The following is an 11,550-nucleotide window of genomic DNA, read 5'->3' on the forward strand; positions in this document are numbered from 1 at the left end:
GTGGAGGTGCGATGTGCAATCAGACTCTAATACGGACCAGAAGGTGAACTCTGCTCTCCCTAAAAATCTGTCTCAGTCCGGTTGAAGTGAATTCTGGCTCAGTTTGAATGCATATGTGAACTCCAAGTGGACCGGAAACTGCTCCAAAAGCAGGAAGTGGGCTATAATGCAGGGCATTCTGGGTAAATACAACCAAAACAAAAGTGAGTCTAGCTCGAGCAGAAGAAATGCTTTTTATGAAGTACAAAAGAGAAATCCTACAAACGCTAAAATCTGATGTTAATTCATTTTTGTTTCCATTTCATGAAGAAGGAAGTTGCGTTCATGTCTTCTTCTGAGGTTTCTGTGTCGTTAACTTCAGTGGTTCTTGGTGCAGCGCCCCCAGAGGCGAGAAGGGGAACAGGTTTTTCAATTATTGTGAGAAGTGTGAAAGTGATCCAAACCAGCTGAAAATCTAACAAACTTTAGTCTCCGTTGAACCAAGTCTTGTTGAACCAACATCCTAAGCAGAGTTAGATTATCAAACAACATGCAGACATCTCAAAGAGATCCATCATCTCCTGCTAGAACCTATTAAATATGGATAAAAGTACTAAATATGTTCAGCAGAATGACACTAAAAGGAACAGTAATACATTTTAGACCTGTTTTTTCTTGTCATCATGCTGGAAATTACACATGAAGGTAATATCAATAATATGAAATTAATTTGAAAAATCTTTTTTTTTACTTCTTAGATTTGTTGTCTTTAACATTCTGCAAAAAGAACATAAGTAAAGAAGCATTTCCGTGTCGTTCTGAGTGGAAAAAGACGTAATGTGACCATTTTCATGTCCTCATCGCCTGCATTGTCTCTGCAGGTGTCTTTGCTCAACTATGTGTTCCTGGCGTCGTGGGCCTTCGCGCTGCCCTACAGCCAGTACCGACCCCTTGCCTCCAGTGTTTGCACTGTCTGGACGTGTGTCATCATCGTGTGTAAAATGTTGTACCAGCTGAAGACTATCGAGCCCCCAGAATACAAATGCACCGTAGTAAATATCACCTTCACCTGTTTTATTGTCGCTGCATGGATCAGTTTGCGTCACTAAACTGTTTGTTTGCTCTGAAAGCTTCACTACTGTAAACATTTCATTTTCATCGCATTGAACAAACAGTAAGAGCCAGAAGTTTACATACACTGCTGCAAAAACACACAATCTAAATCAAGTATTTCTGATTTACTGTCTAGTGGAAATACCTTGGTAGAGTTTTATGTTAGTTTTGTCTTATTTCAAGTAACTTTTCAGCAAGATACAGAACCTTGTTTTAAGCCTACAATTTCTTAATATTAATTGAAACAATACTAGTTCCCCTAGCAGATTATTTCACTTACATTATGTAAAAATGTTATTTTATATGTATAAAATGTCTTGTTATAAGTTAAGTAACCTGCCAGTGGAAGTAGTAGCTTTTAAGAAATGATTGACTTAAAACTAGCTCTTCTTTCTGGCTGAGAAGTTACTTGTAATTTATTTTACTCTTTATTTCTTGTGCACTAAAATATTTGCAACCAGACTAAAATACTTGGTGACATTTTGTGTTTTTCATTGCATGTGAAGTTAAATCAGGCCAGCAAGCATTACCAAAATTATATATATTTGCTAAGTACCACAATAATGTGAACCTCTAATTTCAGCTGTAAATACTTCATGCTTTTTTACATGTTGGTGTTCATATTTACTTTAGTTTAATTAAAAACAATTTCTCCTTGTGTGCACAGCCAGATATCTACTCGGCAGACGCTAAGAAGAGCCTTGAGAAGACGCCTCTGTATAACAACGCATCTGACCTCGGTAACTGGGTCGGCCTGAGGAAGGATAACGAAGACCTGCTCAGATACCTCAGGGTGAGCAGGAAGTTCTGCTAAATACGTAAAAACATGTTTATATAGAGGATCTGAGGGATCAAATATGCTGTCATCAAAATGCTTGATAAACCAAGAAATGTGCATATAGGTTGAAGATTGTTTACTTTTTTTGTCTTCACTTCACACAACACGTTATAGCAATATAGTGAAAGTACAGATACTGAATGTAAAATATAGTGGTGTAAAAACTGAAAGTATCCTTGGATATGTGAGAAATGTACTGAAGTACTTCACTGTATCCAACAACTTCAGACAGATTGTCTTTATCCTTCTGATTTCTAACATTTAAAGGGGCAGTTTTTTGTAAAATTTACTTATTTTTTAATATAATGTTATTCCCTCATCAAAAACGTACTTGAGTGTTGCATGTTTGAGAAATCCTTTAATCTCCATGGCAGCCATTCAGCTGTGCAAAACGCCTGGTTGGCTCTAGCTCCGCCTCCGAGATGTAGCTCCTCCCCCACTCATCTCCTTCAGACTAGCCGGCTGCAATCAGCAAACTCCTGGTGAAACTGCGCATCTTCTAAACTCATCATAGTAATGCTCAATGTGTTGCTGGTAAAAACGTTGTTAAAGGGTTAATAGAGGAGCATTGTTGTAATGACTTCCTGAAGGCGGAATTTCAGAATGAGCAGGAGCCTCTTAAAGAGACAGAGGCCCAATTTCAAGGAGTTCAATCAGGAAGCAACATTTCTTTTAAGTCCTACAGCTCTGGAAAAAATTAAGAAACCACTTAAAATTACCAGTTTCTCTGATTTTACTCTTCATACGTAAATGTTTGAGTAAAATAAACATTGTTTTTATTCTATGAACTACTGACAACATGTCTCTGATATTCAAAGCAACAATGAAAATGACCATTTCTCATTTTATTTGCAGAAAATGAGAAGTGGTCAAAATAACGAAAAGGTGCAGTGATTTCAGACCTCAAATAATCTAAAGAAAACAAGTTTGTGTTTATTTAGAAACAACAACACTAATGTTTTAACTCAGGAAAAGCTCAGAAATCAATATTTGGAGGAATAAACACGAGGTTTTCAACAGGGTTCAGTGCAGAGGACTCTCAGTTTTTACAGAGCGGTGTGTCTATATACAGAAAAAGCATTTTCATAACAACTGAAGTTAACATAGTTACTTGATTTTTTTCACTAAAAGCTTTAATGTTATTGCTGCAGAACAACCTGTTGATGTTGGCGCTGCTGGCCTTTGAGGTGACCATCTATCGCCACCAGCTGTACTTCAGGCTGAGGAACAAGCTGTCGCCTCCTGCAGCCAGAATCATCTTCCATGACGTCACTCGCCAGCACCTCGACATCGGCATCGTCAGCTTCGTTAAATACTTCGTCAACTACTTCTTCTACAAGTTTGGACTTGAGGTAGAAAATTCAGTGACGTAGTGAATGTGTCTCATGGAGAGGTGCTTGACGCCTCCGCTGGTGTCTCAGACGTGCCTGCTGCTGGTGGTGAACGTGATTGGTCAGCGAATGGATTTCTACGCCATGCTCCACGCCTTCGCCCTCATCGCGGTCATGCACCGACGCAGAAGAAAAGCCATCGCTGAGATCTGGTCAAAGTACTGCTTCTTCCTGGCAAGCATGCTCACAGTCCAGTACTTTGTGTGCATCGGGATCCCACCGGCTGCCTGTAAAGGTTTGTGCGCTTGGATAATAAATCACAGTAAGAGTGAAATTTCTGCCTGGCTTTTATCTAAAATGTTGCCCTGGATTATGTCCAGACTAGACGCAGATATTTGATCCTTAAATTTAAAACTAGTTTTCTTCCTGTTGCTATAAGTTTCCAAAACTTGACTGAGCGTTTTGTGTTTTTTAATCTTATCCTAATGAAGATAGTGTATTTAAAGCTGCAGTATGAAACGTTTATTTTAAAAATTAAATGTTTTTTTTTACATATTTATTAAAATTATGACCATGTCGTGACAGCATAATATGAGACAAATAATCTGTGAAAAGATACATTTCCTCCACCTTCTCCATGAGCTTCTACTGCCGTCTGAAGAAATTTACCACTCCCGACCACAAACAACCAGAGCAAGGAGGCGGGTTTTAGCGCTGTCAATCATCCTCATGTACTCGCTGCCGATTGTGCTAATAGTGGAAAAACAACTTAGCGTCCCAGGAAACTGGCAGGCTGCGTTGTGGTGAACCAGCTGTAGCATATTAGAGAAAAAGAGGGAGAATGTGAGCAGTGTGTACACAAGCATGATTGACAGCATCAAGACACTCCTCCTTATTCTGATTGGTTGTTTCTGACTGGGAGCGGTGCATTTCTACAGATGGCAATAGGACAACAGTGTGAAGACAAAGGAGCTTGATTTTTTTTCTGATTATCTGTATCATATAAAAAAAATAAATATTAACAATATTACATCCTAACTTTAAAAGTTCTTCACAGAACTAACCGTGTTGACATTTCCACACGTTTTAAACAGCCATCTCATGGTGAAGTTTCTCTTTCCAGATTATCCCTGGAGGTTTCCAAACTCTACGACCGGCTCCAACGTGATCAAGTGGCTCTATGTCCCAGACTTCCAAATGAAGCCCAATCCATATTTTCTCGTCTGTAAGTGAAGTGAGAAATAAGTTTATAGGGTAAAAATTAGGAACCTCAGAATGAGAATAGCTGCATTGGCTAAGAAAGCAATTGTTAATCATCCTCATGTACTCGCTGCTCAATGGCGGAGAAACAACTTACCATTACAGGAAAACTGTTTATCCACCATCACCAGTGGCTATGCTAACTAGCTTTAGCATTCGTGGCAGACCATGTTGTGGTGAACCAGCTGTTGGTTGAGGCTTTCAGATAAAAACATTTTAACACATTGTATCAATAAAAAGCTTTCTGATTAAATCAATAAAACATTTTAGAAAGTAGAAGCCTAAAGATGTAAACAGTCTTTCTCAAACTGTGGCCCCCTAGTGGTCGGTGAGGTACTGCACGTAAGCAACAGTTTATTTGACGTCACGTTAGCTCAAAGTGCGACGCTACAGCTAGCTTACCAAAGGACTGTGTTTAAAAGTAATAGAGGATAATTGGCTCAACACCGGGTCACTAAAAAGAAAAGCTGAAGACACCGGTGGAAAGTTTCTCAGGCTGAATGGCAGAACTTTTGTTTTTGAACATTGTTATGATACACAGCACTGCACCCCACGCTGACTAACTGCATCTTTACCGCTAAAATTATATTATTTATATTGTGCTACCTAGTGTCTGAAAGAAAATGTTTGTTTTTGCCAAGCAACTTCAGTCTGTTTTCTTTTATTTGCTTCTAAAACATTATTGGTGCAAACAACACTTGTAGTAAAGAACTTTTTTGATCGGAAAGCTTAGAATCCAAATAACTCAAAACGCCGCGAGTTGTTTGTGGCTTTATTATCGCCAGTCACATTTACAAAACAGCGCCACCTTCACACAGGAGGAACAGCAGCACTTTATTTGAAGGGGTGTCCATAAGACTGACTGTCATAAACATGGAGGAGTCTTCATGAATGTCATTTGGTAAATAATTACACTTTTAATGAAAAGTTAAAACTTTTGATGGACTTTTAATGCAGGATTTGGTAAAATTTTGTATTTAAAGTGTCATTATCTACTAAGTAGTTCAAAGTTGGCAATTTTAATGGACTTTTAATGCAACTTTTCAATAAAAGTGTAATTATTTACTGAATGACACTTCATGACAACAGCACTAAACATTCATGAAGACTCCTTCATGTTCATAACAGAAGTTATGTCAAGTTTATGCACATCCCTTCACATAAAGAGTTACTGTATGAACAAAGATAACGAGTTAACAGACTAATTCTTTAGTTTCAGGTTGTATATATTGAGATGTTGTGTTCTAGTTATGTGGTGTGGACTGAATGTTATGTTTCTGGACTGAATATGAGTTTAAAAGTTCACAGAAGGAACATTTAAAAACCTAGAAAACGATTTATTTAGAAGATTTCTTAAAAACAGCCTGCTTCGAGGAAAATATAAACATACCAAGGGAAGAAACTGTAACTCTGGAATGTACAAGTTGAAATTCAATGAACCCGCACAGGTTGATTCAGATGTTTTCCCTCTGCTGTCCCTGCAGACGACTTCATGCTGCTGCTGTGCGCCTCCCTGCAGAGGCAAATCTTTGAGGACGAAAACAAGGCCGCGGTGCGCATCATGGCCGGGGACAACGTGGAGATCTGCAGAGACCTGGATGCCGCGTCCTTCAGCGTCCACAACCCCGTCCCCGACTTCATCCACTGCAGGTTCCTTCAGAACGATGGCTTTGGACAGAAACGCCGACCCAAAAGTCCTGCAGTTATTCTGGTGCCATTGCTTGGCAGTCATTAGCACAGAGGGAAGCTGAAATGGAGAGGAAGTGAAGCAGACAGAGTAATTGATGCATAACAGTATCGGATGTCGACAATAAAGTCAAGCATAATGCGCTCCATGCAAGTGAAGCTCATCAGAAGCATTCAGCGGAGGATTTGTGGTGTTGGAGTTTATTTAGAGCAGAGGAAGTAGTTTTATTAGTCAGATATTAAAGCAGCTTCAGTCTGAGACGTTAAACCGGATTCCAGGAGACGATTCAGTTTGAGAGTCTCAGCGTTCGTTACATCACACTTTCTATCTAAACGATCAGATTTACTGAGAAAGAGATTCAACAGAAAACTGGCAATATGGCGCATTTATGAGCCTGAAAGATTTATTCAGCTTTCCCAGGATGATGACAGTGTGGAGGATTTCAAAATAAGAGTCAAATTAGAAAACATGGAAGGAATCCACCCATCCATACATCCATCCTTCCATCCATTGGTTGGTCCACCCATCCATCCATCCATTGGTTGGTTCATTCATCCATCCATCCATCCATCCATCCATCCATCCATTGGTTGGTTCATCCATCCATCCATCCATTCATCCATCCATCCATCCATCCATCCATCCATCCATCCATCCATCCATCCAATGGTTGGTTCATCCATCCATCCATCCATTGGTTGGTCCATCCATCCATCCATCCATCCATCCATCCATCCATCCATCCATCCATCCATCCATCGGTTGGTTCATCCATCCATTCATCCATCCACCCATTGGTTGGTTCATCCATCCATCCATCCATCCATCCATCCATCCATCCATCCATCCATCCATCCACTTCTTCTCATTCATGAACTTGTTTTCTCCTATCCTTCCAGATCCAGTAAAACGTGAGCAGCGATAGCGATAGCATCCTGACCGTCAGCAGCCATTGATTATGTGCTCTTCACATTCCACTGTTTTGATGTGCAAAGTGGACAAGTGTTTTATTAACGCACTCTGTGTCCATCAACAAGCCCTTGTAGAAAGACGAAAAGCTGCACAGCCGTCTGTCCGTGCCGCAGCAGCTCTGCACTTATTCCATCGTTTCCCTCCAGGATCGAATTACGGATACAGGGCGCGGGTCGGAGAAATCCATATTCCACAAAAACACTCTGTCCGTCACTCTGCGACTCAGACGCTTTCGCCCTGTACTCTAACTCAATAAATAGCTTTTAAGTATGGAAAAGGTATTTTCTCCCTCTGATGAAGGAGGACACTCATTCAGCCCATCAACGCGTCGTCCGAGCCAAACCCACTTCATCAGCTGCTGCTGTTGTGGTCCCGTTTGCGTCGAGTTAATGACGTCCTATGTTTTCACGTTAATGGACGGGGAGGGAAGGATGCTTTCACAGGGTTTAACATGAGACCAGAGAGAGAAAACATGGAGGAGCGTACCTGAGCTGAGCAACAGCGTCAGGTTACAGATCCGATTCCCATCCATCGATCAGATGCTTACCGACGCTCCTGCGTCACGAAATGAAGGAGATTCATGAGCCGCACAAAGCAACAGGACGGGCAGAAATGTTGGCAGAGAAGGGTTATAATTTACTCAATTACATTTACTTTAACCTTTTTTTTAAATAATTTACTTTGAGGCGTATTTTATCACCTTTTACTTTGTTTTATTTTGAAGTATCTCTACTCTTAATTGAATAAAATATTCTGGATTTTCTTCCCTCTGTATGAAAAACAAACATGTTTCAACCAAAGATTCGCCAGACTCGGACACAAACCTGTAGTTTTTGATAAAGTTTCATAAGTTTCTTATTTAAAGAAACTGATTTGAAAAAATTTGTGTTTTTTTTAGCTTTTTGTTATTTATATGAATTATTTTCACTTTGGTCTTTAAAACACCAACATTTCCACATAGATTTATATTTTGTTTCAATTTGATTCTCAGTACTTGAGTCGCCTTTTTACCAAATATTTTTTTTACTTGAGTCATTTCTACTATTTGGTTTTACACACCTGCAGTTTTTGCTAAAGTTTCATAAGTTTTTTTATTTAAAGAAACGGATTTAGAAAATGTTCTTTTGCCTGATTTTGTTATTCTTTGGTACTTATGTAAATTATTGCCATTTTCATCCTTAAAATACCAAAATTTCCACTTAACTTTATATTAGCAACCAAAGTCTAGAGAATAACTTTGGAAAACTTCCAAAAAACCTGAATGTGTTTAAATCAACACCAGCTCAAAAAAAACGTCTTATTGGAAGCAGCTTTTAAATAATTTCTTCGGTGGCCCTAAAACATCCTGTGCAGGCCAAACACAGAAGCACAACAGACTCAAAATGAGAGGAGAACCAATCAGATTCACAGGTAGCCTTTGTTTCTCCGTCTCCAGGTCGTACCTTGACATGCTGAAGGTCATCATGTTCAGCTACCTGTTCTGGTTCGTCCTCACCATCATCTTCATCACCGGCACCACCCGGATCAGCGTCTTCTGCATGGGTTACCTGGTGGCCTGCTTCTACTTCCTGCTGTTCGGCGGCGACCTGCTGCTCAAACCAATCAAGAAGATCCTCCACTACTGGGACTTCCTGATTGCCTATAACATCTTCGTAATCACAATGAAGAACATTTTGTCAGTATGTAAACTTACTAACTGACAGACGTAGACGATGCTTCCAGTGGTCATAACATTTATGAAGTTCTGTGTTGAATAAAGAAGGTTTTGTTGTAGATCCTGGCGTGTGGCTACATCAACGATCTGATGAAGAACCACTGCTGGTTGATCCAGTTGTTCAGTCTGGCCTGCACCATCAAAGGTTACCACATAGAAACCACACCGTCCAATCACGCCAGTCAAGGTGAGTAAACATCATTAAATGTGCTCCGAAAATATTACCTGCATAAAATTTAAGATATTAGCACAGCTAGCATTTTAGCACATGCTGCCTTAGTCTGCTAATCGTAATAATAAACATCGTCCTACTGAGTTTTCATCTTATAAATCTGAAATTCATCCAATGTAACCTTTTAAACCAACAATTAGAATCTAAATATAAATCAACACTTTTAATAATAATTTGAGATGACTTGGATTCCCTGCAGATGAATATCTCAGCTTTAGTGGAAAACTTTAAACAATGTCTGTTCAGAGACCACATTAAATTTACTGCTGGATTTGATCCTTTGCTTTCAACTTCTTCTGAAATTTTACCCTGAGTGAAAAACTTTATCATCTGCATATTTTAAAAATTACGCTGCTTATGAGTGGAATCTATATGATTTATTCATACTAAAGATAATGGGCTCAGCATGGAGCCCTGTGGGACACCAAACTGTGAAGCTACATGTAGATGCTAGATTTTAGGTCATTTGGAAATGACACAGAAGTGTGAATATTCTCAAAAAGTGTATATCTTTGTAAATTAGAGTCTAGAAAAGCCTATTTTTTCACTTAATTATTATGTGAGAAACCTGAATCTTGCTTTTTTCATGGGATTTGTTTACATTTCAGTTTCTTTGATACCAATAAGTTTAACTCATTTTTGATTAAGTAAGCGAGACTCATGTGGTTAAAAGCATAAACTATATCAGTCTTTATCTTGAGTAAAGGTAACTGTCATCTGCATACATGACTAATCGACCCATCGTCTAAACCCCGATAGCTGCAAGGCAGCTGTGCTACCAAATGTGCCGTTATGCATCCCCATATGAAAAATTACATTGATTAAATACAGAATGTTCATGATTTCTAAGCATCCTAATGGACTTGGGCCCAGCATGGGGCCCTGTGGGACTCCAGACCATGAAGAATTGGGTTAATAGGCTCGGTTCACACAGCAGGTCCTGGAAAAGATGAGTGCTGTGTTGTTGCTTTACCGTCCAGAAACCACTTGCTGCATTCTTACTGGTTGTACAGGAGGCTCTACTTCTGCTTTTCAAAGATGTACGGTTGTATAATTGCACGTCTGTTTGTAGCCATTTTCACGTGCGAGTGTAAACATTGAGTTTGAGGGTGTGGAAAGCAGCAGATCATATGGATTTAAAATGACAGGAGCAGATTAAAATCTCATTATCTAGAAGTCATTTAATGAAAGAAAAGCTTAATGAATCACCTGTAATTATTGGTTTCCTATAGAGTGTTTTAAATTTATGTATTTTAGACCATTTTTTTCATCTTCTCATTGAAATCTTGTTAGAGGTTAGAGCTGAAAACTGTTTCTGTGACTAAATCAGATTTTATTTCACACTCCAGCCAAGGGAAACTTCTGTGAGCTCCCCAAAGACGAGGCCGGGATAATCTGGGACAGCATCTGCTTCGCCTTCCTGCTGCTGCAGAGACGAGTCTTCATGAGCTACTACTTCCTGCACGTGGTGGCGGACATCAGAGCGTCGCAGATCCTCGCCTGCAGGTACTGCAGACAGCAGCTGCACTGAGAGGGACGAGCAGCGCCGCTTCAAGTGCTTTGCTTTCATGGCTGACGACCGTTTTCTGGAAGAGGATTAGGGCCAATAAAAAACAAAAAAATTATAATTCTGACATTTTTTCCCCATAATTCAGACTTTATTTTATTGATTTGAATTGTCTTATGGTGCATAAACAATCTAAAAAATTCTGATATTGAGAAAAAAGTCAGATTAAAGTCCTAATTCTTAGAAGAAAGTCTGAATTCCTAGATTAAAGTCAGAATTATGAGATTAAAGTCAATTCTTAAAATCAAAAATCTGAGATTAAAGTTTGAATTCTGAAAAAAAGTGAAAATTCTCAGATCAGAATTCTATATATTCTATATATTCTAAATATTAAAGTCAAAATTCTGAGGAAAAAAGTCAAATTCTGAGGAAAAACTGCCCCTAATCTTCTTCCATAGATCCATGAGTTCCGTTTTTTTCTATATTTAATCTGATAAATGAAACATTTCAAATTTGAGTGATTTTTTTTTTGTGAACAAAGACATTAATCATGTTGATTCCAGTTCTACATGATGGTGCAGTAAATTAATAAAATTTAATCCAAACAGCTGAAAGCATCAGGTTTAATCCAGATTACTGCACACGGTGCCTCTTCCTGTTGTGTTTCAGAGGAGCGGAGCTTTTCCAGGCCACCATAGTGAAGGCGGTGAAAGCTCGACTGGAGGAGGAGAGCAAATCAGTGGAGCAGCTGAAGAGACAGTGAGACTCTCCATGTTTGACCTTTGACCTTCATGTTATTCAGCCGCTCCGTTCTCCAGGAGGAAACCGATACTTTGAAAGGGATTTAGTTTGAAATTATTCCCAGCCTGAAATTATTAATCCATCCATCCATCCATCCATCCATCCATCCATCCATC

The 11,550-nt window shown here is 39.2% G+C and overlaps 1 protein-coding gene across 7 annotated transcripts in view; it reads left to right on the plus strand.

Moving 5' to 3' along the window:
• piezo2b (piezo-type mechanosensitive ion channel component 2b) overlaps window positions 1-11,550 on the plus strand; it is a 102,556-nt gene that overhangs the window by 58,330 nt on the left and 32,676 nt on the right. For 6 of the 7 annotated variants that reach the window (XM_015014972.1, XM_015014976.1, XM_015014971.1 and 3 more), the window contains 10 exons: window positions 861-1,031; window positions 1,760-1,885; window positions 3,082-3,282; window positions 3,352-3,556; window positions 4,385-4,486; window positions 6,006-6,171; window positions 8,616-8,859; window positions 8,955-9,055; window positions 10,450-10,632; window positions 11,303-11,392. In XM_015014972.1, coding sequence (XP_014870458.1) covers window positions 861-1,031; window positions 1,760-1,885; window positions 3,082-3,282; window positions 3,352-3,556; window positions 4,385-4,486; window positions 6,006-6,171; window positions 8,616-8,859; window positions 8,955-9,055; window positions 10,450-10,632; window positions 11,303-11,392 — 1,589 coding nt within the window. Of the gene's footprint in view, window positions 1-860; window positions 1,032-1,759; window positions 1,886-3,081; window positions 3,283-3,351; window positions 3,557-4,384; window positions 4,487-6,005; window positions 6,172-8,615; window positions 8,860-8,954; window positions 9,082-10,449; window positions 10,633-11,302; window positions 11,393-11,550 lie in introns of all 7 variants that reach the window. The other variant, XM_015014970.1, reaches the window with a different exon arrangement.

Source organism: Poecilia latipinna, unplaced genomic scaffold, assembly GCF_001443285.1.
Source record: "Poecilia latipinna isolate Pla-1442-1.1 unplaced genomic scaffold, P_latipinna-1.0 Scaffold1869, whole genome shotgun sequence".
NCBI lineage: Eukaryota > Metazoa > Chordata > Actinopteri > Cyprinodontiformes > Poeciliidae > Poecilia > Poecilia latipinna.